The following is a 27,883-nucleotide window of genomic DNA, read 5'->3' on the forward strand; positions in this document are numbered from 1 at the left end:
GAGAGTGGAACGGGTCACAAAAGCCCTGAAGCAGATAAGGTGGGAACTCAAAATATGTCCGGGGTATCCCGGGAAGTTCAGGGGCTAGTTTGAAAGGAGTCTCAGGAGTCTGGTGAGAGGGAAAGGCGTTCGGTCTGGGGAGACGCGGCAGGTTATAAGGGAGACCACCCCCAAGGCGGAAGGGGCGCGCGGAGGGCACCAAGGGCGCCGGAAGGGGCGCGCGGGGCGGTTGGCAGCGGCCGGGGGCGGCGGCCGTTGGCTAACTGGCCTACCAAGCTATCGTCGGCTTCTTGCCGGGCTGTGGCCACCACAATGACAAAGGATTCACCCACCCCCTTGGGTGGTGGCCGCGCGTCGCCCAAGAAGCCAGGCAGCCCCGGCCCAGTGGCAGCAGTGCTGGAGGAGCAGAGACGAGAGCTAGAGAAACTGCGGGCAGAGCTGGAGGCCGAGCGCGCGCGCGGCCGGTCGGAACGGCGGCGTTTCGCGACCCAGGCGCGCCAGCTGCGGGAGTCGGCGGAGCAGGAGCGGCAGCAGCTGGCTGACCATCTGCGCTCCAAGTGGGAGGCACGACGCCTCCGGGAGCTGCGGCAGCTGCAGGATGAGGTGCAGCGCGAGCGTGAGGCCGAGATCCGGCAGCTGCTGCGCTGGAAGGAAGCAGAGTTGCGGCAGCTGCAGCAGCTGCTACACCAGGAGCGCGACGTGGTAGTGCGCCAGGCACGGGAGCTTCAGCGCCAGCTGGCCCAGGAGCTGGTGAACCGGGGTTACTGTGGCCGCTCGGGGGCGTCCGATGCCTCCGCCGCACAATGCCGCTGTCGCCTGCAGGAAGTGCTGGCGCTGCTACGGTGGGAGACCGACGGCGAGCAAGCTGCGCGAATCCGCCACCTGCAGGCGGCGCTAGACGTGGAGCGCCAGCTCTTCCTTAAATATATCCTGGAGCACTTTCGCTGGCAACCCGCTTTACCAGAACCCACGGACCCCCAAGCCACACATCCCTTGGAAGAGCCACCCCTAGAAGCCCAGAGCGACACTCGTGACAGCCCAAAGCCAGCTCGTCGGCTCGGATCCCTCGAAAGCCTGAACACTGGCGTCAGGGTTCGTTCTCCAAACCATCTGCTGCCCACGCGCGCCAGCTCCCTCGAATCCTTGACAACAGCACTTTCCTGCTCCCTGGACAGCACACTGAATTGCCCCCAGGTTTCCGAATCCGAAGTGTTGGTCTCTTCGACTAGCGCCTCCATCCCAGGCACCTCCAGTCCCCAGCCGCCGCCTCAGGTGCCACCAACACATAGGAAACCGAGTGACCTGCAGGAAGAAAGTTCCGAGAACAAGCCCTGCGAAGACCTGACCCCTTCACCGCCGGGTCTGGACTACCACGAATTAGTAAGGCAGAACTCGGAGCTGGCCGAAGCATTGCAGGTGCTGGTTCGCCGCTGCTGTAGCCTGCGCGAAGAGAACTTGGAGCTGCGGCGCACGAGCTTCCCAGATGAGGCCAGTGAGAAAGTGAAATGGCTCAAGGTGAAGCACTCTGAGCTGACCGATCTCCCTCAGCGTGTTGAAGACAGGGCCCGCAAGCTGCAGGAGACCAACCTGCGGACCGTGAGCGCTCCTATGCCCGGCGAGAGCCTTGAAGGATTGGACCTGGGCCAAGTGTTTGCCCGCCAGCGTGCTCAGGATCTGTCAGAAGAGGCTGGTGCACTGCAAGCCAAGGATCTGCAGATCGAAGCATTAAGGCGGGAGTGCCACCTGCTGCAGGCGCGCATCGCCGCGGACCTTAGCAGCTCCTCGCATCCTGTAGAGGGCGCCACCTGCGCACAATGGTGCAACTTTAATGATTTGGACCGGCTGCAGCGTGAGTCTCAGCGGGAAGTGCTGCGCTTGCAAAGACAGTTGACTCTACATCAGAGTAAAGCTGGCGCCTGGGCGGAAGCGGGTAGCCTCAGCGCACCCTCAGAGATAGCGCGGCACCAGGTGCAGGCGCTAGAGCGCGAGCTGGGTGCACGGCGGCGGGAATGCGAGGAGCTGAGCTCTCAGGCAGCGGCCGCTGAGCGGCGCTACGAGGAGGCAGAGGCACAACTGCAGGCCGCGCTGCATAAGGGCGCCAGGCTGTCAGAGGAGAACGCCCGGCTGCAGGCCCTGGCCAGCTGGGTGAAGAAGAGGGCAGACGAGAACAGCAACGTTCCCCCACAGCAAACGCACCCGAGGCAGAGGCAGGAACTCGAAGCCACTGGCCTGCTGTCCGAGCAGCTGCTGCAACAAGCGGGGTATGCGCAAGACAGGCAGCAGCAGCTGCACCACTACCATAACAAAGCGCCGAGTGACCTTCGGGCTTCAGGGAAAGAGATGCAGGGGTTGCAGTGTCAGCCTGGCCACCACTCCGAGACATCGGAGACCACCCAAGCTTCAGAGTCCCAAGGCAGGGGTAGCAGGAGGCCCAAGTTCAAGCCAAAGTCTGAAGAGCATTCATTGTCACTGCCAACCAGGGACATACAACTTCCTGCTTGTCTCTCCCAGCAGGAGAACCCAGTTACCCTTGGAGAAACACCTGGTGCCCCCCAAGTGTCAGACAGAAATCCTACCAGTCAGCCTCTGGACTCCAGGCCACAGGCCAAGAGAAGCAGTTCACAGTCAAATTCCTCCTCAGAGGTAGAGTCCATGTGGGCTACAGTGCCATCTTGCCTCTCTCTGGACATGGACACAGCGAGTGAAGTGGATGACTTAGAACCAGACAGCGTGTCCGTCCCCCTGGAAGGGAGGAGCTCTGAGGCTCCGGACACCCCCACGCTCAAGGTCTTTTTGGCTAGATGCAGCTATAATCCATTGGAAGGGCCTAATGAGCATTGTCCGGGCGAGCTGCCCCTCACAGCCGGGGATTATGTATACATCTTTGGAGACGTGGATGAGGACGGCTTCTACGAAGGGGAGCTTGTGAATGGCCAGCGAGGGCTGGTTCCGTCTAACGTGGTGGAGCCGGTTTCAGGGAGCCCCATGCTCACCTGCCTGTTCCCCCCGTGCCCTAGCACTGCTCCCACGGAGCAGAGCAAAGTCTTGAAAGGCGGCTTATTACTTGAGGGAGTACAGGTGTCGCTAGAGAGAGGCCCATGTCAGGTGGGAGGGGCAGACTCGAAGACCGATATGGCAGTAGAGATCTTGAAAGCCAAGACAGGAGCCTGGCTGGACTTGAAAGCAACCCCAGAGGAGCAGAGCTACTCCAGGCCCCTTCTGGGGGCCAAAGAAGTCTTCTGCCTGGCCCCCATGCAACTACAGCTGCAGAACATCACAGCTACCTCTGCCACGATTACCTGGGCTGCGGGCAGCAATAGATACTCCCATGTGGTGTACCTTGAAGACAAGGAGCACACCCTAACTCCCTCAGGCGTGAACTGCTACACCTTCCAAGGCCTATGTCCTGGAACACGTTACCGGGTGAGGGTTGGGGTGCATCTACCCAGGGACCTGCTACAGGTGCTCTGGGAAACAATGTCGTCCACGATAACTTTCCATACACCTTTAGCAGGACCCCCTGACCCTCCTCTGGATGTGTTGGTGGAGCACCATGCCTCCCCGGGTTTCCTGGTCGTCAGCTGGCTCCCTGTGACCATCGACTCAGCAGGGTCCTCCAATGGAGTGCAGGTCACTGGCTACGCTGTGTACGTGGACGGGTTCAAGGTGACGGAAGTTGCTGACGCCACTGCTGGCAACACCCTGCTGGAGTTCTCCCAGCTTCAGATTCCCCTAGCCTGCCAGAAGGTTTCAGTGAGAACCATGTCACTCTATGGCGAGTCCCTAGACTCGGTGCCGGCTCAGATCCCGGAGGATTGTGTCTCTTGTTACCCGTTCCTAGAGGCTCCTCCCTTTAGCTACAAAGATGGTGACCCTTCTACCTGCAGAGTGGCTTTCCCTGTCTGTCACCAGAAACTGGTACAAGCACCCCTGAGTGCCAAGTCCAGCCCACAGGCTCCTGGAAGCTGTGGGGAGCCTCAGGCTAAGTTTCTAGGAGGATTCCCTGAAGAGCCTCCAAGGAAGCATTTACCGGTACCCAGCCTGAGTTCAGATGGGGCGAACAGCCAACTCCAGGGCCCCCCAGAGGCCTGGAAGGACTATGAGAAGGACCTGTCCTTTCAGAAGAGTACCCAGAACCACAAGGCACCTCTGCTCTTTGACCAGTCTGGGGTGGAAGAAGGCCACGTCCCACACATGTGTGTCAGCGGGAGTCCCGCTCCAAGATTTGCCCAGCACTCCCCAGAGATTGGACCTGGGAAAGCGCTGCATTGGGAGAAGCCTGGCTTTGAGAAAGGCCTTCTTCAAAAGCCATATTCTCAGAGGGGCCCAGCTCACCGGCCAGGCTCCAGCCAGTGCCACACGGCTGACTTCCATCATGTTTTGGAAGAGGAAGAGGCTCTGTGTTTGGATTCTCGGTGCACAGAGAAGCCAGAGCAAAGAAAGATCAAGGCCCAAAGTGGACAAAGACAGGGGACTCCAGGAAGCAAGAGAGAGTGCCAGTTCCATGAGCCTACTTCAGTGCTGTGCCCAGCACCGACCAGCCAAGTCCTTAAGATGGCAAGTTGTGGCCCCGAGCAGCTGGAGACAGAAGCCCACGGTCCAGTCCGGATCTTTGTGGCCCTCTTTGGTCACAGCCCCCTGGTAATGCCAGTCAATCCCGAAGCTGCCGAAGAAGAGCTGGCCTTCCAGAAAGGGCAGCTGCTGAGAGTGTGGGGCTCACGGGACCCCTGTGGCTTCTACCACGGAGAGTGCAATGGACAAGTGGGCAAAATCCCTGGGCACCTGGTTGTTGAGATAGAGGTGGGCACAGAGCAGGCAGATGGGAGGTGGCATCTGCCAGGCCAAGGGCATCTGCATTCCGAGGCTCAGCGTGAAGACTTGGAGAGTCTAACCAACTCCCCAGGATCCTTTATGCCTCAAGGGAACTCTAGAACACCCAGACCATGGACCCCAAAGACAATGGTGGCAGCTCTGGACTATGACCCCAGGGATGGGAGAGCAGGGGTCCGGGCGAAGGGCAAGCTGGTGCTGAGGGCTGGAGATGTAGTCACCGTTTATGGGCCTGTGGATGATAAGGGATTCTACTATGGTGAGTGTGGTGGACACAGGGGCCTGGTCCCAGCCCATCTGCTGGATGACTTGCCGGTCCATGGAGAGTAAGCACGACTCCCCTTTAGGGCGGTAGCCTCTGGCTACCCACACCCCTTGGAAAACGAAGCAAGCACGTACATCTTCACACAACATCCCTCCTCACCAGCCACCTTAAGCAACACTGGCTCCAGGCAGCATCACCTGAGACTGACAACCATCCCCAGATGTCCTCCCAGTGTCCAACATCAGCAGGATTAAACCAGCCAGCCCCTGAGAGTTTGACCGGCTATTTCAAAGACATAACTACCCGTGTTAGGTATCAGAGGAGCCTTTTTTTCTGTGGTCGGTATGTTTTCTTTAGCAGGTTAACATTTTCCATCCGTTGCCTTGTATGAAAGTCTCAAGAAAATTTAAAAAGAAAAAGCAATCAGAATGCTATTATTCTATTTTATGTTCAACCCTCATTAAAATGTTCATAGAAAAAGAGAATACTTCGGAAGTTAAAGCATGGCCAAGGGACACAAGGGCAGGCCTCCTCTCTGTTCCCATTTGCCCAGTGGATGTGGAACAGAAGCCTCAGTATTTTCCTGAAAAATCTTCCCGCTAAAGTGAGCCTTACTCAGGCCAGGGCTACCCAGCTAAAGAGTACACAGAGGCAGAGCTGAGCCGTCCCTGGGTGGGGCTTTGCACTGGTAACTGTCCCTCAGCTAGGCCCCTGCTCCAGTAACAGCTAGTGTTCCCATAATGCTTTGTTTTTTGGTTTTGTGGGGTTTTTTGTTTATTTTCTCAAGACAGGTTCTCTCTGTGTAGCCTTGGCTGTCCTGGACTCGCTTTGTGGACCAGGCTGGCCTTGAACTCACAGCAATCCACCTGCCTCTGCCTCCCTGAGTGCTGGGATTAAAGGAGTGCACCACCACACACAGTTTCAGATTTAAAAAAAAAAAAAGATTTAATATACAGTGTTTCCTGCATGTGTGCCTGTATGCCAGAAGAGGGCACCAGATCTCAGTATATATGGTTGTGAGCAACCATGTAGTTCTGGGAATTGAACTCAGGACTTTTGGTGCTCTTAACCTTTGAGCTATTTCTTTAACCCTCATCTTAACCACTTTAAACTGTACAGTTTTTGTTTTTTGATTTTTGTTTTTTGGAGACAGGGTTTCTCTGTGTAACAGCCCTGGCTGTCCTGGGCTTGCTTTGTAGACCAGGCTAGCCTTGAACTCAGAGATCTACCTGCTTCTGCCTCCCGAGTGCTGGGATTAAAGATGTGTGCCACAAGCTGGGCAGTGGTGGGGCATCGGGCAGGAGACAGAGGCAAGCAAGTCACTTTGAGTTCGAGGCCAGCCTGGTCTACAAAGTGAGTCTAGGACAGCCAAGGCTACACAGAGAAACCCTGTCTCAAAAAAACCAAAAAAAAAAAAAAAAAAAAAAAATATATATATATATATATATATATATATATATATATATATAGAGAGAGAGAGAGAGAGAGAGAGAGAGAGAGAGAGAGAAAGAGAGAAAGCTGACGAAGGCACACATGCCCTACTGGAGTAGAGAGACATTGTTTTGGGCCCAGTTTGGTTGAGGGCACATACCAGCAACCCAGTGTTCAGGAGGCAAGGGAAGAAGAACTAAAGGTTAAGATCAGACTGCTCAGTACATCATTAATACATTCTAGAGTGTTAGCCTTGTCTGTGAGATTCTATTTCAAACAAAATATACCACCTTTGTTTTGTTTTTTGGGTTTTTTATTTGTTTGTTTTGATTTTGTTTTTTGAGGACAGGGTTTCTTTGTGTAGCCTTGGCTGTCCTGAACTTGTTTTGTAGTCCAGGCTGGCCTCAAACTCACAATGATCTGCCAGCCTCTGCCTCCTGAGTGCTGGGATTAAAGGCGTGAGCTGTCATTCCTGGCTTTGTTTTTGTTTTTTGAGACAGGGTTTCTCTGGTGGTACACAGCACTCAGGAGGCAGAGGCAGGTGAATCTCTGATTTTGAGGCCAGCTTGTTCTACAGAGCAAATTCCAGGACAGCCAAGACTACACATATATATGAAATAGCTCAGTAGTTAACAGCACTGGCTGCTCTTCCAGATGACCAGGGTTCAATTCCCAGCACCCACATGCCACTCATAACACCTGTGACTTCAGTTCCAGGAATTCAGTGCCTACTTCTGACCTACCAGGAACAAACATGGTACAGACATACACACAGGAAAAACAAAGGAAGTTGCGCATGTATATGTATGTGGATATGTGAGAGTAAGTACAGGAGCCCACAGATGCTGAAGGAATCTGAGCCCCTGGAGCTGAAGTTACAGGAGGGTGCCAAGAACCAAACTCGGGCCCTCTGAAGGAAAAGTCCACTTTTGACTGCTGAGCCTTCTCTCCGCACCTGCACACACACACCCACATACCTCCTACCCCCCCCAACAAATCCACACACCCTAACACCCCTCCCATCCCCCCACACAATCCCCACACAGCCATCACACCCCAAACCCTTTGCCCCCCACCCCCCACCCCTCACACCCCCCACACACCCCCATACACCTTCCACACCCCCCACAAACCCTATATAGCCACCACACCCCACACCCACCCACCCACACCTTCCACACACCCCCACAACCCCCACACAGCCACCACACCCCTCCACTCCCCACACACCCACACACACCTCCCACACACCCCACATAATCCCACACACACCTCCCATCCCCCCACTCCCCCCCCCCCTCATACCTCCCACACACCTCCACACCCCCCTAACCCCCCACTCCACACACCCCCTCACACCTCCCACACACCTTCACACCCCCTACCCCCCACGCCCCCACCCCTCCCATACCCCCATACAGCCACCACACCCCCACATACCCCCACAACCCCCACACAGCCACCATACCCCCACACCTCCCACACCCCCACACCCCCCACAGAGCCATTATACCCCCACACACACCCACACACCTCCCACACACTCACACAGCCACCACACCCCCACACACACCCCAGTAGTTTCTCGTTTGACTCTCAACCTCAGTTACCTCTCTAATAAGGCCTTTTGAGGCACCCAATGATATGGCTCAGCAGTTAAAGGTGATTTCTATAAGCCTGATAAATCTCCCAAACCCACCTTGTGGAAAGAAATAGCTGACTCCTGCCCAGTTGTTGACATACAAATTGTAGAATGCACTGGTCAGTGGTGGCACACACCTTTAGTCCCAGCACTCTGGGAGGTAGAGGCAGACAGATCTCTGTGAATTCAAGACCAGCCTGGTCTACAGATCAAGTTCCAGGACAGCCAAGGCTACACAGAGAAACCCTGTCTCAAATAAATAGATAAATAAATAAATATAAAAATAAAAAACAAAAACACCACAAACAAAATGGTCTTCCATCTGCCCTGCCTTCCTTCAGCTAGATCAATCCAACTTCTTCAGAAGTTTCTAGCACTTGGAAAAGTGCCTGCTTAAGCTACAAATATGGTTAGAAGCTAGCCTATATAAAACCCTGTCTCAAAAACCTTGGTCCTGCTGCGTGTGGTGGCACGTACCTGTAACCCCAGCACTTTGAGGCAGAGACAGGCTGATTTCTGTAAATTCAAGGCCAGCCTGGTATATATAGTGACTTCCAGGATAGCCCAGGCTAAACAATGATCCCTGTGTCCAAAAAAAAAAAAAAAAAAAAAAAAAGAAAAAAGAAAAGAAAGAAAAAATTGTTCTTTGTTGTCCCCTTGGGAAACCGTCTATCTTGGCCCTCCCTGAATTTAACTGATCTTCTCCCATGCTGAAACAGCCCTGGACACAAAGCCCAGGCACTGGAATAACTCATTTACTCAGTAACCCCCAAAACTAGCCACTTTTACCCACACTGTCAACATTTAGGGCTGGCTGTGGTGTAGAACAGGCATGGCACCTTAGGAAAGGGTCAACATATTGTGGCTGCGACCACAGAAAGCAAGCCCTGGCTTCCGGGTGCCCTGAGTCTTGTGCTTCTGCGTGCACACTGTCCTGTTCTGAGCAAGCCTTAGTCAGAGCTCTGCTCAGCTCTGCTTTCACGGATGGAAAAAGCTCTCAGGTACAGAGAGCAAAGGTCATCTGCCAAGGTCGCTTAGAAGTTGGTGGTGGGGCCTGGGTCTGAAACCAGGTGTGTCCCTTTGCCCTCTCGTCCTTATCTGGAAGATTCCTTCCCCCACCCAGTCGAAGGAACAGGGTCTGGGGAGGAGGCAGAGGGAGGGTTAGGAATTCAAATTGGTAGGGGCTGGGGGTGGCGTGGACAGGGAGTGGCAGCTGTAGCTAGGACTTGGGCAACAGGGCCCTGGGCCTAGCAACAGCAGGAGGGGGCCTAGAGCAAATCCTGCCTGCTGAGTCAGAGATGCCTGAGGGACTCCAGGTGGAGACAGAGATTTCTGAGAGATGGATCTAAGGGACCGTGGGGGAGCTCCAGAGTGCACCACAAGATGGTGGACCAAGGGGGTAGAATTAAGCGCTGAGGATCCCACCCCAGGAGAAAGAGGCCTCAGAGAGGGCAGAGGGCTGCGTTTTCCAGAAGCTGGGAGTGGTCAGCCTCCACCAGGTCAGGCCAGATAAGAGCTGCAATAAGGCCCAGCCTCACTTGTGATTATGACCAAAGGCTCCTGTCCCATCCCCTGGGGCTTCCTGGTATCCTGGCCAGGCAAGAAGATAGCCGCCTTCCCCCACTGCCACATGAGACCCACCAGACCCTGGTGATGGGGGAAGGTCGCGATTTGGACATTTTATGCCTTTCCCCCAACTGCTCTCCGTCAGCTCCCAGGCCTCTGGAGGTTCTTGGTGCCCTGCAGCCATCAACGCAGGGCAGACTGAGATCTGCTTTTCACTGTTTCTGTCCTCTCAGCTGCTGGGAAGGAATCTTTGGTAGGGAATTTGCGCGTGGCCTAACCTTGTACGCCCTTTACCCTGAAATACCTTCTATGCCCACTTACGCCCACCTGCCTGTCTGTTTTCCTCACTTTCTCCCTAGCTTAAGAAGTAAATATGCCCAGCACTCGGGAGGCAGAGGCAGGCGGATTGCTGTGAGTTCGAGGCCAGCCTGGTCTACACAGTGAGTTCAGGATGGCCAAGGCTACACAGAGAAACCCTGTCTCGAAAAACCAAAAAAAAAGAAGTAAATATGGCTATATATGCCTATTTTACAGGTAGGACAAACCACAAGCCAGGAGGCCAGTTCTGGGGGCAACTGGCTGGTCAACAATATGGCGAGGATCTGAACCCATTTGGTGCCCAAGGAACAGAAGCTTGGGGCCCTCATTCTCACGGCTGGATCAGCTACACTCACCAGCACTCATGCTTGGCCCTGGATCACAGCACCCTGCAGTCAGATCCTAGGGAAGACCCTAGATACAGTCAGGAAGTCCAGGGTCAAAAGAGAGAGAGAGAGTTGGGAGAGTGTTGAAGACGGGGCAGGGGAAGAGGAAAGCTTGCTGCCTTCCCTCACCCCACCCCCCACCCCCGTGCGCCCTTTGTTTTTGGAGACAGAGTTTTTCTGTAGACCTGGCTGTCCTGGAACTCATTCTGTAGGCCAGGCTGGCCTCGAACTCAGGGAGATCCGAGTGTTGTGATTAAAGGCCTGTATCACCACACATGGCATTTTTTAATTTTTAATTTTTTTTTTTTTAAGGAAGGAAAGGTTCATTCTGGCTTATAGTTTGAGGCTATAGTCCATACAGGAAATGGTGTTGGTAGAGTTGTGAGGCAGCTGCATACATTGTATATGCAGTCTGGAAGCAAAGAAGATAATGTCTCTGCCTCCCCAGTATTTCTTTCTTTTTGGTTTTTTGAGACAAAGTTTCTAGCCGGGCATAGTTTGTTTTTGTTTGTTTTATTATGGTTTTTGTTTTTTCGAGACAAGGTCTCTCTATGTTAGCCTTGGCTGTCATGGAGTCACACCGTGGACCAGGCTGGCCTCGAACTCACAAAGATCCACCTGCCTCTGCCTCCCTAATGCTGGGATTAAAGGTATGTGCCACCACGCCCGCTAGCCAGGCATATTGGTGTACACTTTTAATCCCACCACTCAGGAGGCAGAGGCAGGCAGATCGCTGTAAATTCGAGGTCAGCCTGGTCTACAGAGTGAGTCTAGGACAGCCAAGGATACATAGAGAAACACCCCACCACCACCACCAAAAAAGAGAGAGAGAGGGAGAGAGAGAGAGAGAGAGAGAGAGAGAGAGAGAGAGAGAGAGAGAGAGAGAGAGAAAGCATGTGCCACTACTACCTAGCTGTTTTTCCTTTTTCTTTTTCTTTTTTTAAGACAGGGTCTCTCTGTTTTAGTCCAGCCTTTTTACCGGTTTTTGGAGACAGGGTTTCTCTGTGTAGCCTTGGCTGTACTGAATTTGCTTTGTAGACCAGGCTGGCTTCAACTCACAGAGATCTGCCTGCCTCTGCCTCTCAAGTGCTGGTATTAAAAACCTGTGTGCCACCACACCCAGCCCCTATTATTTTTTTTTTAAAGGAATGCAAATGTTGGGTGAGGTGGCACATGCCTGTAATCTCAGCAGCAAGGGAGGCAGAGGCAGGCAGATTTCTGTGAGTTCAAGGCTAGCCTGGTCTACAAAGGGAGCCCAGGGTAGCAGGGCTACACAGTGATACTGTTTTGAAAAATCAAAAAATAAAAAATAAAACATAGTTAAAGGAACACAAATGACCAATATCTATCTATCTGTCTGTCTGTCTATCAATCTATCTATCCATATTGGGTTTTTTTTGAGACAGAGTTTCTCTCTGTAGCCATGGCTATCCTGGAACTTCCTTTGTAGATCAGGCTGGCCTTGAACTCAGATATCCACCTGCCACGGCCTCCAGGCATTAAAAGCGTTCACCATTACATTTGGCATGGCCAATGATTATTTTTAAATGTGTTCAGTATTTCTAGCCATCAGGTAAATGCAAAGTAAAACTACTTTGAAAGCCAGGAGCTGTGGCACACGCCTGTAATCCCAGGCAGAGGCAGGCGGATTGCTGTGAGTTCGAGGCCAGCCTCGTTTACAAAGTGAGTCCAGGACAGCCAGGGCTGTTACAAAGAGAAAGCCTGTCTCAAAAAACCAAAAAACAAAACAAAAGAAACAAACAAACCCAGAAAGAAAAAAAAGGCCAGTGTGTGGGCTGGAGAGACGGCTCAACAGATAAAAGCACTGACTCCTCTTCCAAAGGACCCCCCGGTTTAATTCCCAGCAGCCATATGATACCCTCACACAGATATACATGCACACAAAACACCAATGCACATAAAATAAAAATAAGCTATTTAATAAACAGTCCAGTGTGTGTATACATATTTCCTTCCTCTGTCTCTCTTTTCTCTGTGTGTCTCTGTCTGTCTGTCTGTCTGTCTGTGTTTGAGACAAGATTTCACTACATAGCCTTGGTTGCCCTCAAGCTCACTTGCTAGCTCAGGTTGGTTTCATTCCTGCAGAGATTGCCTCTGTTTCCAGAATGATAGGCTTACAGGTATAAATCTAGCTTACCGAATATTCTTCACATGCGCGCATGTGTGTGCATTCCTGTGGGTGTGTGTATATGTACGTGTGGGTGCTTGTGCATTCCACATGAGTGTGGAGTGTCTTCTTTTATCACTCTCTATTTTATTTCTTTCTCTCTCTCTTTTTCTTTTTAGATTTATTTATGTATTGTATATACAGTGTTCTGCCAGCATGTAGACCTGTACTCCAGAAGAGGGCCCCAGATCTCATTAGAGATGGTTGGGAGCCACCATGTGGCTGCTGGGACTTGAACTCAGGACCTCTGGAAGAGCAACCAGTGCTCTTAACCTCTGGGCCATCTCTCCAGCCTTCTTCTTTTGTTTTGTTTTGTTTTTTGAGACGGGGTTTCTCTGTGTAGCCTTGACTGTCCTATACTCGCTTTGTAGACCAGGTTGGTCTTGAACTCACAGAGATCCATCTGCCTCTGCTTCCCAAGTGCTGGGATTACAGGCACACACCACCATGCCAGCTCTATTTTATTTATTTTTGAGTCTGTCTCTGTACTTGGAGTTCATGAATTCAGACAGAATGGCTGGCCACTGTGCTCCGAGGGTCCAGGACAGCCAAGGCTACACAGAGAAACACTGCCTCAAAAACAAAGACAAAAACAAAAACAAAAAAAGCAAAAGGCCATAAAATAAATATGAGTGTGTTAACTTAGAGGTACCCCAGGAATGGTACAGCTGGATCATACATACTTCTCACTTTTTATTAAAGTTTTTCCTTTTTTTTGTTTTTCTTTTTTTTTTTTGGTTTTTCGAGACAGGGTTTCTCTGTGGAACCTTGGCTGTCCTGGACTCACTTTGTAGACCAGGCTGGCCTCGAACTCACAGCGATCCGCCTGCCTCTGCCTCCCGAGTGCTGGGATTAAAGGCACGCGCCACCACGCCCGGCTTTATTAAAGTTTTTTATTAGCATATATTGATTCTATTAATAACGGGTCTCATGACATTGCTGCACAGGCACACGGCGAATTTGATCACAGTCGCGCTGTAACCCTCTTGTCTCCCTCCCACTTCCTCACACCTCATCCTTTTCCCAACCTGTCTCCATTCTACTTTTTCTTTTTTGTGATTTAGTGAATTTAGTTATAGGAAAAGAAGTGGATGATTATTTATTGGAGTCAAGACAATTTGCCAGTGACTATAACACTGGAAATTGTGCCTTCCTGCCCCATTGCCTAGGGAACGGCAGGGCTTTGCGAAACCCTCTTTTCTAGTGTTAGTGGGAAGAGTTTTAGTTTTGTTGTTGCTTTCAAAAACTATATTCCCCTCTCCCCAGAGAGAGTTTCTCTGTGTAGCCCTGGTTGTCCTAGAACTCTCTGTGTAGGACAGAACAGGCGGGCCTTGAACTCAGAGACCTGCCTGACTCTGCCTCCCCACTGCTGGGGTTAAAGGCAAGCGCCTCCACCACCAGCAACACCACCCATTTAAAATCTATTGTGGTCTCTTAATCTCTAAGGTGTTTAGGCATTGCATTCTATTTCTTGGTTAGTACAACCAGCAGCAGTAGCTTTATAGTTTGCTTTAATATCTGTTAGGACAAATGTACTGTCATTTCTGGGTTTTGGTATTTCTTTTTTTTTTTTGGATTTTTGAGACAGGGTTTCTTTGTGTAGCCTTGGCTGTCCTGGACTCCCTTTGTAGACCAGGAGGTTTTTGGTATTTCAAAGTGGGTAAAATGATAGTTGTTTGTAGTTAGGTATGCAGGTGAGCTAAGAATTTTAAATCTATTATCTGTTACATTAAGCGTATACATAAGGAATGTGTGATTGCACAGTTAGTCTCTGGGACGGGTTATTGAATTGGGTTCAGCGTTGGTTGACTCTGGGTCACAATCTTTTTATGGAGCACTGTCCACTGGCTAGGACTTTTCTGACCTTAATAGTAGTGGGTTTGTTTAGTGTTCAAAGTAGAGTGGTGGCACAAGCCTTTAATCTGAGCACTCCGGAGGCAGAGGCAGGCGTATCTCTGTGAGTTCGAGGCCAGCCTGGTCTTCAAAGAGCGTCCAGGACAGCCAGAGCTCTGTGTAACAGAGAAACCCTGTCTTGAAAAACCAAAATCAAAACCAAACCAATCAACCAAACAAACAAAAAGGAGAGATGGGATATTAAATAACTCCTTAGAGAATAACATTTGGATAGCCACAAACTCGGGGTCTTACTGGGCTGTCTAGACTCCTGCACCCGCTGCAGTCACCGGAAGACTCTGGATAAGCAAACGGTGTACAGGGACCTCCCGGCCCTGAACAAGCCAGGTCGACCTTCGCAGAGTGTGGACTCAAGGATCCCAGGAGGAGTTTGGGGTTAGGACTCCCCGACGTCTCTTCTTTTTTTTTTTTTTTTTTTTTTTTTTGGTTTTTCGAGACAGAGTTTCTCTGTGTAGCCTTGGCCATCCTGGACTCACTTTGTAGACCAGGCTGGCCTCGAACTCACAACGATCCGCCTGCCTCTGCCTCCCGAGTGCTGGGATTAAAGGCGTGCGCCACCACGCCCGGCTCCGACGTCTCTTCTTTAAAATCAGAACCACCCAAGTCTTTTACAGCCCAGAGAGTGGAGCAAGCAGTCTGTGGGGCTGGACGTTTTACACTGGGCTACTCTGCATAGTTGAAGATCAAGGGACCCAGACGGGTAGCCACCTCACTCGGGCTGATGGTGATGGTTTTGGGGGTTCCGAAGGGTCCTGGTCAGGTTCAAAACGGGTCAGAGTTCCGTTTGAGGGCTGGACATAGACCTGTGGTGGAGAGCATGGTCCTTGTTCCACAGGGTATGCATGTCAAGTATTTTGAGATGAAGTTGCGGTCCTGTTCTGGACCCTGGGTCCGGATCCAGCCGGCGTCCTAGTTAGGGCTCCCCGGGCCTCCCGTGCGCCCCTCCCCCCTTACGCTATCCTGCCGCCGGCCACCCGTCCCTCCGTGGACTCAGACCTTTCGCCGGCCCCGCCCAGCCTCAGGGCTCCGCCCCCACGAGGGCCCTCCTCTCGGCCCGCCCCGTCGCTCGCCCATTCAGATGTGGGTCAGGGGTGAGCGGGTGGAGCTGACGTCACAAGCTTCCAAGATGGCGCGGAGAGGGCGGCTGTGAGCGGCGCTCTGGGCGCGCTGGGCGAGGAGCCGAGCCGGGCCGGCGGCGGGCGGACAGGGCGGGCGCGTGCAGCGCAGGCCGGGCGCGGAAGGCTGGGGCCCGCTGGCAGGTGCACACGAGGTAAGCTGCGTCCTCGAGTGAGGGGGGGGCGCGCGGGCCGGGCGCGCCCCCGGAGAGGGGGGCGTGGGCGCGCGTGGCACGGAGCGCGCGCACGGCCCCTGGTCCCGAACCGAGGCGCACGCGGGACCTCCGACGGGCGGGGGCTTTGTGGTCCAGGTACCGGGCGGGTTGCGGCCGGCACGGGACTCCGGGCACAAAGCCCCCCAGGGCCGCGCCAGTGCTGGGGCGCGAGTCCGTGGAGCGGGGGTCGACGGGGTAGCGAGCGCCGGCTCTTTGTGCCTTTTCATTAGCAATCTAATCCGAACGGCGTCGGGCGAGCTATGCTGCCTGACAGGCGGGCGGACTCCCATTATGTAAACGGCTGTGCGCCTGCGGCTGCCCCTCGCTGGAACGTTTTACGATTTCCAGAACTGCGCTGGTGTATGGTCTGCAGTCCTTTTCCTCTAGTCTTCTTCCTGACTGGAAGACTGCCCTTGTCAGGGACGGGGTAGGGCGCGGAGGGCCCCACTCCGTGGCTGGGTGGGCTTTTTGCCCTGCCCCCAGACCTTTGCTGTAGGCAGCCGCCTGGCAGGAAGAGAGATGGGCTTGGGGGGAGGGGGTCGGGTGGCAAGAGGAAGGGACTGGCTGGCTCCGGGAGTGAGCCGAGGGGCCCTAGCTTGGCATTCTCTGTTTATCTTCCAAAATGGTTCATGTGCACCCAGGCCTGGGTGTGTTTCCTGGGGGAAAATGCCTCTCCCTGGGGGGTAGTGACTTAACGTACTTGGAGGAATTGAGGTCAGATAATACTTGAGGCAGCCCCACCCAGAACAGTTTTGGATTGACTCGAGAGTCCAGTGCTGCTGATCTCTGCTGGCCGGAGAGATTTAGAAGTTATTTACTTATGTGTTCTAGCCCACTCATCACAGTGTCTTTTCTAGTTATAATTGTCAGGCGCATTTGGAAAGCTGTGCTCCAGGCCCCTTACTCCAAACAGCAGGAGGGGTGTAACACTGAGAGGCCACCCCCACTGACATATGTGGTGGGGGAGGGGCGGGTACTTGCCTATAGGAATCCTGTGACTATGGATTGTTACTGGGGTTTGTTAGATGTGTCTTTTGCTCCTAGGGCGGGGGAGATCGGGCAGGTAGTGGAGGCTGAACTTGGGATTTCCCATCTAGGACACAGGATGGAGGGATGGAGCCGAACCCTAGAGGGATGCTAACATTTATAATTGCTTCTGCTTCCTCTTGGCTTTGCTCCTTCTGGTCTTATCTGCCTATATCTGGAATCCCTGGCCTGTGTGACCACTCTGCAGCCCTGTGTCAAGGAGAAAAAGTATGCCGGGTGGAGCAGGGCTTCTGGAATAGTCTGAAGTAAAGCAGATGGACCAGCCTCAGGCTGGCCTCTCTCTAGGGACAGATGCGCTTCGAGTGGGAGTCCTTTGGTCTGGGGTCTTTGCAAGAAGTCATGTTGCCTGCAGGTGATCTTTCTGTCCTGTGTAGTTAAAAGTTTTTAGTGAAAACCTCTGAGAAAAGCTGAGAAGAGTCTGTGCACTGCCTGCCTGCTGGGCGTGAGTGGGAACAGCGCTGTTTGCTCTTCTGCCTTTCTGCAGGTTGGTTGTAAGGTGACCAGCTAGCATCTCTGGCTGTTTGAGCGCTGCCGTGTTTGTGTGCCCAGAAGTTATTCCTGCAGTGTTTTCCTGCCAATTGTTGGGACTTGTATGCACATTAGTCACTGAGCTTTTATGAGCAATTCCTGAAAAGAAAAATCTTCCTGTGACTGCTGGCTTTGCATGTAGGAAGAAGCGGCTTAAGGGAGCCCTACCTTTAATTAAGACAGAACCAGATGATGTGCTGTAATTGCTGGAAGGGGAAGAGGTGCAGACCAGGCACGGGGGTCGCATTCCATGCTCCTGCTTAGTGCCATAGTGCCTGCTCTGAGGACAGGTAGGCAGGGTTCCTTCCTCACTTCCTGGTCTTGGCCAGCAGCCTAGCCTCTTCCACAAGCTGCAGTCCTAGATTAATCCCCACATAGTGTTTTCTTTCCACAGATCAGATTTCTCATCTTGTTAATAAGCACAGCCTCTGATCGCTTGAAGTCAGCTGTTGTGGACCGAGAGCAACAGGGTTTTGCATTATTGAGCTGTAGGCAGTGCCCTGCAGTCTTCCGGGAGGCTTTACTGCCTGTCAGGGTCCGGCTTGAAGGGGTGGGGCTAGGGGTAAGGAACTACCCTTCTCCTTTTTTTTTTTGGTTTTTCGAGACAGGGTTTCTCTGTGTAGCCTTGGCCATCCTGGCCTCACTTTGTAGACCAGGCTGGCCTGGAACTCACAGTGATCCGCCTGCCTCTGCCTCCCGAGTGCTGGGATTAAAGGCGTGCGCCACCACGCCCGGCTACCCTTCTCCTTTTTAAACTGAGTTGGAGTGGGCACTCTGCTAGAGGTCAGAGGGACAACTTGCTTCCTCCACCATATGGATCTGGGAATTGAAGTTAAGTCAGAAGAGTAGTTGGCAACCCACTGAGCCATTTCCTGCCCAAGAAATTATCATTTTTAGAGAGAGGGTCTCACTATGTAGCCTTGGCTGACCTAGACCTCACTATGTAGACCAGGCTGACCTAGAACCCAGGGAGTCACTGCTCTTTGCTTCCAGAGGGCTGGGATTAATGACAGGTGCCACTGTGACCAGCTTTGTTTGTTTATCTGGACAGGGTGTCACTGAAGCCCTGGCTGTCTAGAACTCAGAGCTCTGCCTGCCTTTGCCTCACAAGGGCTAGGATTGAAGGTGTGTGCCACCATAGCCTCGGGCATTTAAAAACAAAAACAAAAAGCAAAACAAACAAAAAAAAACCAAAGCACTGGAGAGATTGCCCTGAGGTTAAGAATACTGGCTGCTCTTTCAGAGAACCCAGCTGGCTCATAACCATCTGTAACCCCAAAGGCACTAGGCACTATGGGTGTATGTGCATATAAAGTTAAAACAGCAACAACAAACAAGGAAGGAAAGTCTCTATAGCCATGACTGTCCCAGAAGGTACAGAATCCACCTGTCTCTCCCGTCACTTTTTTGTTGATTTGTTTTTTGAGACAGGATCTCTCTAGCCCTGGCTGTCTTGTCACTCACTAGGTAGACAAGGGACTCACAGAGATCCACCTGCTTCTGCATTCTGAGTGCTGAGATTAAAAGCATGCCATGCTGCCCCAGGCTCTGGAGAGATTTAATATAGATTAAAAGCCCTATGATTAAGAGAAAGAACGGCATTCAGGAGTAAGATAAGACACTTGTGGATGTCAGAAGAGAGCCAAAGAGATCCCCTTTTATCAGCAGCTCCTGAAAAGGAGATTTAGAGAAGGGAGAAACGGGAGGCAGAGGCAGGCGGATCGCTATGAGTTCGAGGCCAGCCTGGTCTACAAAGTGAGGCCAGGATGGCCAAGGCTACACAGAGAAACCCTGTCTCGAAAAACCAAAAAAAAAAAAAAAAAAAAAAAAGAAAGAAAGAAAGAAAGAAAAAAAAAATAGAGAAGGGAGAAGGAATAAGTTCAGTTTACCTAGGGAACTCCTGTCTCTGCTGTTGGTCTATTGGCCTTGAGGAGACAGTTTGCACAATCTCTGCTCATCCACTGGGACTGAAGGACACAGCCCCCCAAACCGAACTAGGAGGAAGTACTCCCTCTTGGAAGAAGTAATGAGCCCTTTGGAGCCTGGCTAACCAGGATCCCCTGCAGGTCAGTGCTTGGCAGAATGACTGGCATTGGGTAGGAATCTGTAATGTGCCTTGTTCTGCAGTTCACTCTGCGTGCAACCTTGGATAGCGATGAGCCCCTGTGTCTCAGATAGCCACTGCCTGAGTGCACACCTATGATGTTGTCGCCCACCCTTTAGGGAACAGACAAAAGATGACTATTAGAGGGTTGGCACAGCAGTGTGGCTTGTCGAGGCAGGCGTGATGGGAGGGGCCGTCTGTAGGCTGGAGGAGGGCTCTGGATACTATGCTAGGTTCACGTTGGCAGAGCTGAGGGGTTTTTATTTTATAGTACACTTATCTATTTTTATGCGCATGTTTGCTGCTTGTGAGAGCCGTTGATGCTCTCCTGCTATTTGGATCCCAGAGATTGAATTTATGTTGCCAAGATGGCAGCAGACAGCTTTACCCCACTGAGCTATCACGCCAGCCCTGTTGGTTTGTTTTCCCTTTAAGACAAGGTCTTACTGTGTACCCAGACTGGCCTCAGACTTGTGCTTCTGCCTGAGCCTGCAGACTGTTGGGATTATAGTGCCTTCTTGGCCAGCTGAGGAGACTTGGATTTTTCTCCTCCAAAGACAGTTTAAAGACCATTTATCTGTGTATGCTTGCCTGTCCTGGAACTTGCTCTGTAGACCAGGCTGGCCTTGAACTCTAAAAGCGCCACTTGCCTCTGCCTCTCAAGTCCTAGGATTAAACCAGTTGAGGGTTTTCTTTTTCCTACAGGCAGTGGTGCAGGGCAGACATGCTCCTGCGGGGGTGTGAAGCTTGGGAGCACCACTGCTCAGCAGAGTGGGAGACCGTGTGTAAATGTTGTGTTTACTCAACTGCATGGCTTTCCTGCCCACTGAGGCTCACAGGCTTGTGCAGCAGTGCTCTGCTTTTAAGGCAGCATGACAGGGGCACCATTCTAGTTAGCAGGAGTCTCCTGAGACTAAGGGTATATAACTTGCTTTGACTTGGGAGCCTGTGAGAGCCTTGAGAGGCGGTTCGAGATGTGCTTGCATCTAGGCCAAAAGTCCTTCCTGTTTCTTGTGAGGTGGAACTAGGCTTAGGTCCTTTGTTCCTGATTGAGGGTGAGCTACTGCACTGTAACTTTTTTTGTTTTTGTTTTTGTTTTTTGAGACAGGATTTCTCTGTGTAGCCTTGGCTTTCCTATACTCGCTGTGTAGACCAGGCTGGCCTCGAACTCAAAGAGATCTGCCCTCCTCTGCCTCCCGAGTGCTGGGATTAGAAATGTGTGCCACCATGCCCCACCTTCTATTTTATTTTTTTAAGATTTATTTATTTATAGTATATGATATGCTTTATCTGTAGAAGAGGGCATCAGATCACATTATATGATGGTTATGAGCCACCATGTGGTTCCTGGAAATTGAATTTAGGACCACTAGAAGGACAGGTGATGCTCTTAACCACTGAGCCATCGCTCCAGCCCCCACACTCCACCTTTCACCGTAACTTTTATATGGGTGTTGAGAGAGGTGTGGGATATCTCAAGGCGGGCTGTTCTCCAGGGTGCTCTGTCTCAGAGGTCAGAGTGAGCCTGCTGTGTGCATGTCAGGGCTGTTGGCTCTGCCGCAGGACAGCTGCCAGGCAGAGTTGTTCTGTGTGGGTCTGGGGCGTGGGGTGGCAGACCTCATTGCTGGCAACACCTGTGAGTGCACAGATGCTGTGGCTGGTGGGAAAACCACTTCCGTTCTCATGGGGGGGGTGTGTCTGAGCCCCATTGGAATTTTCTCCTTCCAGCTGCAGACTCTCCAGGTGAAGGACCCCATGACTAATCTTTGCAGCTCCCTCACCCTGCTGCTTGGAAGTAGACGAATTCTTGGTGAATTCTCCTGCATAAAGTAAATGAAAAAGGAGGGTGGGGTGGAGGATGGAGAGATGGCTCAGCAGTTAAGAGCACTCACTGGCTGCTCTTCCAGAGGCCCTGAGTTCAATGTGATCTGATGCCCTCTTCTGGACTGCAAGTGTACACACGCACACACGCACGCGCGCGCACACACACACACAGTACCTCATATACATTAAATAAGTAAATAAATCTTTGTTGTATTTTTTTGAGACAGGGTTTCTCTGTGTAGCCCTGACTGTCCTGAACTCACTTTGCAGACCAGGCTGGCCTGAACTCAACAGAGATCCGCCTGCCTCTGCTCCCTGAGTGCTGGGATTACAGGTGTGTACCACCCCGCCCATCAAATGAATAAATCTTTTTTTTTTTTTTTTAAAGGGAGGGTTGGGCCTGAGACCTCAGAGGCCTTTCCTTATATGGACACAGTGTCTTACTATGTGAGATGATGAACTTCGGCTGCACATGAGCCTGGCGCTGTGTCCTGTGTTGTGCTTGACTTAAACCCTGGGCTTTCTATCAGGCTTAGTTTATCCCGAGGTAGGTTCTGTGTTTCCCTCAGTGGCCAAGTTTGAGAACTACTGTCCCAGCAAATGGTGTAAGTTTGGTTTTTGAAGACAGGGTTTCTCTGTGTAGCCTTGACTGTCCTGGACTGGCTTTGTAGACCAGGCTGGCCTCGAACTCACAGTGATCCACCTGCCTGTGCATCCCTAAGTGATAGGGTTACAGGCATGCCACCACTGTGCCTGGCACATCTTCTTAAAAATAAACAGGATCAAGCAAAAGATTGAGCATTAAGGCTGTTACTGATTTGGCAGGGCCCAGTGGGGTTAGCAGTTACATGCTGAACAAGTGGACCCAGCAGATCCTCAGCAGGAGAGCAGTGACTGCTCTCTGTGGAGCCACCTCTTTCCCTATGCCCCTGGACTCATCTCACCAGCCCTGTAGCCTGTGCCTCCACAGTCCTCTGGCAGTGGCTTGGTTGCATTCTTGGGTTCCCCTTGGCCAAGCCTGACATAATGGACACATTGGGCCCAGCTGAGAGATGACTCTAGATAGACAGACAATGCTCGGACAGCTGGCTCCTTTGTCTCTTTGCCCTTCTGGTCCCTGAGGGAATTTCTGGGCTGCATTATATAGGCAAGGTGTTTGAAGGTGCTGGTAAGGATTGGAAAGAAGGTGTGGTGCTGTGAAAGGGTGAGAGGAGAGCGTGGCGCACAAAGGAAGCCAGCGTGCTCTACAGAGCAAGTTCCAGGACAGCCAAGGCTACACAGAGACAAACTCTGTCTCTAAAAACAAAAGACAAACAAACAAAAAACCACCCAAAAACAAAACAAAACAAAAAAAAACTCACCACAAAACAAAACAAAACAAAAAACCCCACCCCTGGTAGTACATGCCTTTGGGAGACAGAGGCAGGTGGATTGATGTGAATTTGAGGCCCCTCTGGTCTACAGAGCAAGTTCCAGGACAGCCAAGGATATACAGAGGAACACTGTCTTGGGGGGGGGGGCGGGGAAGGACCCCTGGTGTGCTGTGATCTTGGTATTCTGGGTACGAAGTGTGGGCCTTCAGATGAGGGAGATGAGCCTAGGCAGAGGCAGTGAAGGGATAGTGCTGAGGCTGAAGAGAAAGACATGGTGGTGTACATGGTAGGGACATGGGCAGAGGCCTTCTCTACAGTGATGGAACAAACTATTGTCAGTAGAACCTGCTAGAGAGAGAGTGTGTGTGTGTGTTGTTTGTGTGTGTGTGTTGGGGGGAGGCTTTTACACCCAAGGTGTGCACACATCCCTTGTATGTGCATGCTTGTGACACCATGCCTAATTTTTTTTTGGCTAGGAATCAGGACTTCCATGCTTGCTAGGCAAATGCTACTAACCAACCTACAGCCTCAACCCCACCTCTCTTTCTGTGAGAAGCTGGTGCCAGGTGTCCTTGACAGAATGTCAGGAAGGTCCCTTTGCCCTTGCTCAGCTTTGTGGTAGGCATATGAGGTCTGAGCTAACCCTCGGAGAATACCTGTGGAGCCCTGTTGTCCCAGCGAATCAGAGACGGCACACAGATAGGAAGTGGTTAGGGAAAAGGGAGCTTTGTGCAGTCTGAGGGCAGCTTATTCTGAGTGTGATTTGGGATGTAGTGCCTCTTTCTTTTTCAAGATGGGAGCTGTGTTGCTTTGACTGTCCTAGAACTCCTTATGTAGACCAGGTTGGCCTCGAACTCAGAGAGATCTGCCTGCCTCTGCTTCCTCGAGTGCTGTGCTTCCAGGTGTGTGCCACTGTGCCCAGCTTCTTTGTTTGTTTGTTTTGTTTTGTTTTGTTTGGAGACAGGGTTTCTCTGTGTAGCCTTGGCTGTCCTGGACTCGCTTTGTAGACCAGGCTGGCCTCGAACTCACAGCGATCCGCCTGCCTCTGCCTCCCAGTGTTAGTTCTACATTTATGTATGTGTGTAAATATATAACTACTAAGTCCATGTACGGTTTTCAGGGCTTAGCATGTGAAAATAGATAATCAATTGGGGGAGTGACTTATCCTGGAGGACTAATTCTCCCTTTCTCCCCAGTCCTGACTTGCCCATAGTCCGTTATCTACCAGTGGATCTTGCTGAGGTTTCTCCTTCCAGGATAGCATGTGTGTTGGTGTTTAGGTAGCCATATTTTTGAGGCACCCAGGAGACAATATGTCAATATATTGACTTCCCGGTCCTCTGGCTCTTACAGTGTTTCGCAGTGTTTCCTCCCTGAGCCCTAGGTACAGGAGCTGTCACAGATGTATGTACTCATTGGGTCTGGATGTCGCTGCATTTTCACCAGTTGTGACCCTCCCAAGACAAGGTTCCCTGTGTAGTTCTGGCTGTCCTGGGACTCATTCTATGGAATGGGCTAGCCTCAAACTCAGAGATCTGCTTGTCTCTGCCTCCTGAGTACTGGGACTAAAGGTGTGCGCCATTACTGTCTCCCTTTTATATAGTCTTTGCTGACCTGAAACTCACAGAGATCCAGCCATCTGCCTCTGCCTCCTGTAGTGCTTGACTGCTGTACATGGTTCCGAGGTTTTCTTTTACATTTTTGTTCTACATTTTGTATGGGTGGGTGAGTGGGATGGGCATGTGGACGTGTGCTGTATAGCTGCAGGTGGGAGTCAGGAGGCACCTTGAAGGAGCCAAGCCTTATGTGTGTGTCCCCAGGACTGCACTCCAGTGGCCAAGCTGAGTTCTCCTGCTGGACTCTTCTCTTAAATTACATTATGTATGCTAGTGTATGGTGAGTGTGTTCAGAGGTCAGGACCACCTCTGGGACTCAGTTGGCTCTACCTGTGGGTTCTGGGAGCACGACTCAGGCTTGGTAACCAGGGCCTTTACCTGATGAGTCACCTTGCTGGCCCACAAATGAGGTTTTCCTTCTTGTTTTAAAGTTGCATTTGATTTTTTTAGGCATCTGTGTGGTTCAGAGAACAACTTGAGGGAGTTGGTTCTCTTTGCTACATGGATTTCAGGATCTCCCTCAAGTATCTAGGCGTGGCAGCAAGCACTTCTACCGGATGCACATTGTCCCGCTGGCCCTGGCTGAGGTCTTAAGTTCAAGTGTAGTGGAGATGGCTCATAGAGCTGATGTTCTCCCCCTCCAGGGAGAGAAGGCAGAGAAGGGCTCCTGGACAACACCGATGGATTGGTGTTTTGTTTTTGTTTTTTTAATATTTTATTTAATTTTAACTTATGTGCATTGGTGTGAAAGTGTCAGATCTTGGCATTACAGACAGTTGTGAGCTGCCATGTGGGTGCTGGGAATTGAATCCAGGTCCTTTGGAAGAGCAGGCAGTGCTCTTAACCACTGAGCCATCTCTCCAGCCCGGATTGGTGTTTTTGAGGCAGGGTTTCCCTATGTAGCCTTGGCTGTCCTGGACCAGGCTGGCCTCGAACTCACTGAGATCTGCCAGCTTCTGCCACCCAGTTGCTGGGATTAAAGGTGTGTGCCACCACTGCCCGGCTCCTGGACCATCTTTAACTTTAGTTACCCTCCCTCCCCCCCCACAGGGTTTCTCTGTGTGTGTGGCCTTTGTGTCCTGGACTTGCTTTGTAGACCAGGCTGGTCTCAAACTCAGAGATCTGCCTGCCTCGTCCCTGAGTGCTGGGATTACAGTCTTGGGCCACTGCAGCCCGTTCTGGGATTTCTGGTTTTCTGTGACATGCCTTTGGTGTTAGGAGCAGGGTGGGCCTTTCAGTAGATGAGTCCAGGGGCTGGAGCAAGGATGGGAGAAACTGAGCCACGGCCTTCTGAAGGTGCCTCCAGGTAATCAGGCACTGGGCTTGGGTTGCCCTTTGGTTGTGATAAGTAAACCTAAACTCCAGAAAGCCAGGTGTGAGCCTGAGGCAGCCCCCATACTGGCTGAGGGGAGAGGATTGTTTCCAAAGTCCCACATTCCATGCATGTATGGACGCTGATAAGAGCAGGGCTGCTTGCTTAGCCTTCTTTGGGTAGAAGGGGACTTTGACTTCATGCCCCCAGCAGGCAGCGTGCTCATCCACATCCTGCTTCCTGGTAGCACCTTCCCCCACTGGCCTGTCCTTTGTATCCACAGCCCTGGAGCCCGAGGCTCATGGATGCCATTTCAAACAGTCCTTTCATTTATTTAGAAATTGTTACTCTAAACTGGGCATGGTAGTGTGTGTCTTTAATCTCAGCCCTCAGAGACAGGGGCAGGTGGATCTCTGAGTTTGAGGCCAGCCTGGCTGCAGAGTGAGCTCCAGGATGACAGAGAAACCCTATCTCAAAAAAATCCAGAAATTGTTACTCTAGTTCAGCTGTTCTTTGCCCCCTTCCCCAAGTGCTGGGGTTGAAGGCATGTGCCACCATCACCCGCTGGCCAGTCAGGCCTGGTTTTATTTGGTGCTAGGGATCTAACCCAGGGCTTCCTGCATGCTAGACACTTTACCTACTGATCCAAGTCCCCAGTACCTATCCTGTACCCCCCTCCCCCACTTTTTTTTTGAGACAGAGTCTCACTATGAAGTCTGCAGTCCTGGCTGTACTGGAGCTCACTATGTAGACCAGGCTGGCCTAGAACTTTCAGAGATCAGCCTACCTCTGCCTTCTGCCCCCAGAATAATGGGATGAAATATGTATATCACCACACTGGTCCCAGCCACTGTTTCAGGTGCCTGCCTGCTGTGCACACCTTAGTGCTCTCTGTAAGGCAGAGGGAGGCTGTCACTGCCCGGCAGCACTGAGTGCTCAGAGTGGTCAGAGGGAAGAATCTATGGGCTCCTCTGTGGAACTTGAGTACGAGATGGGGCCCAGGAAGCTGGGCGTGGTGGCGCACACCTGCAATCCCAGCACTCGGGAGGCAGAGGCATGTGGGTCTCTGAGTTCGAAGCTGGCCTGGTCTACAAAGCAAATCCAGGACAGCCAAGGCTACACAGAGAAACCCTGTCTTGAAAAACAAACAAACAACAACACCAACAACAAAGATTGAGCCCATGAGAGGCCCACATATGTTCGTGCTGGTATTCAAACTTTCTTTTTCTTTTGGAGACAGGGTTTCTCTGTGTGTTGTCCTGGAACTTGCTTTGTAGACTCACAGCGATCAGCCTGCCTCTGCCTCCCAAGCTCAAGGATTAAAGGCGTGCACCGCCACACCTGGCAGGGGGCAAACTTCCAAATTTAGGGAGTTTGAACAAATGACTCACATCTATCTTGTCTATCTACCTATTTATTTTATATTTTGGTTTTTCGACATAGGGTTTCTTTGTGTAGCCTTGGCTGTTCTGGACTCACTTTGTAGACCAGGCTGGCCTCAAACTCATTGATGCGCCTGCCTCTGCCTCCTGAGTGCTGGAATTAAAGGTGTCCCACCATGTTCGACCAGCATTTATGAGCTATGTGAGCCTTCTCCTTTAAGGAAATTACTGGTTGCCTGTGGTAAATTTGAACATTCAAGTGAGTATTATAATTTTGGAAAACTTGTATCCATGATTCTGGGCTGGGCACTTTGAGAGACCCTGTCTCAAATAAGGTGTACAGCTCTGGAGGAAGTGGCCCTGGCCTTCATGTCCAGACAAGACTTGATTGATGAGATATGGAGCGTTATTAACTCATTGGATTTCTTGGTGGTGTAGTGTTTGGAAGACCAAACTGGCTTCAGCAACCTTCTAACCCTGTGGTGTACATTTGCACTCTCATCTATTTGAGAGGGTAAAGTAAGATCTTCAGTTCAAGTCCAGCCTGGGCTATGTAGTGATCCTGCATTAAAAAAAAAAACAGATCAAGAGCTGGGTATGGCACATTCCTGTAATCCCAGCACCCAGGAGGTGGAGGCTGGAACATCAGGAATTGGCAGGCAGCTGGAGCTACCTGAGATGAGTGGCGCACACCTTTAATCCCAGACCTCTCTAGGCAGAGGGGAGGCAGGAGTAGGTAGATCTCATGAGTTTGAGGCCAGCCTGGTCTACAAAAGGGCTCCACAGAGAAACCCTGTCTCAGGGGGAAAAATTAACCCTTATCTAGA

At 51.7% G+C, this 27,883-nt stretch overlaps 2 protein-coding genes across 2 annotated transcripts in view; both read left to right on the forward strand.

The window, feature by feature from the left end:
- Positions 1-312: 312 nt before the first annotated feature.
- Positions 313-5,319, forward strand: LOC127193310 (RIMS-binding protein 3-like). The gene has a single exon (XM_051150606.1). The coding sequence runs from the start codon at positions 313-315 to the stop codon at positions 5,158-5,160; it is 4,848 nt and encodes a 1,615-aa protein (XP_051006563.1). The 3' UTR covers positions 5,161-5,319.
- A 10,414-nt stretch (positions 5,320-15,733) lies between these two features.
- Hic2 (HIC ZBTB transcriptional repressor 2) overlaps positions 15,734-27,883 on the forward strand; it is a 28,530-nt gene continuing 16,380 nt past the window's right edge. The window contains exon 1 of the mRNA XM_051150608.1: positions 15,734-15,810. The gene's annotated coding sequence lies outside the window, so the exon portion shown is untranslated. The remainder of the gene's footprint in view (positions 15,811-27,883) is intronic.

This window comes from Acomys russatus, chromosome 8 (assembly GCF_903995435.1).
Source record: "Acomys russatus chromosome 8, mAcoRus1.1, whole genome shotgun sequence".
Taxonomy (NCBI): Eukaryota; Metazoa; Chordata; class Mammalia; order Rodentia; family Muridae; genus Acomys; species Acomys russatus.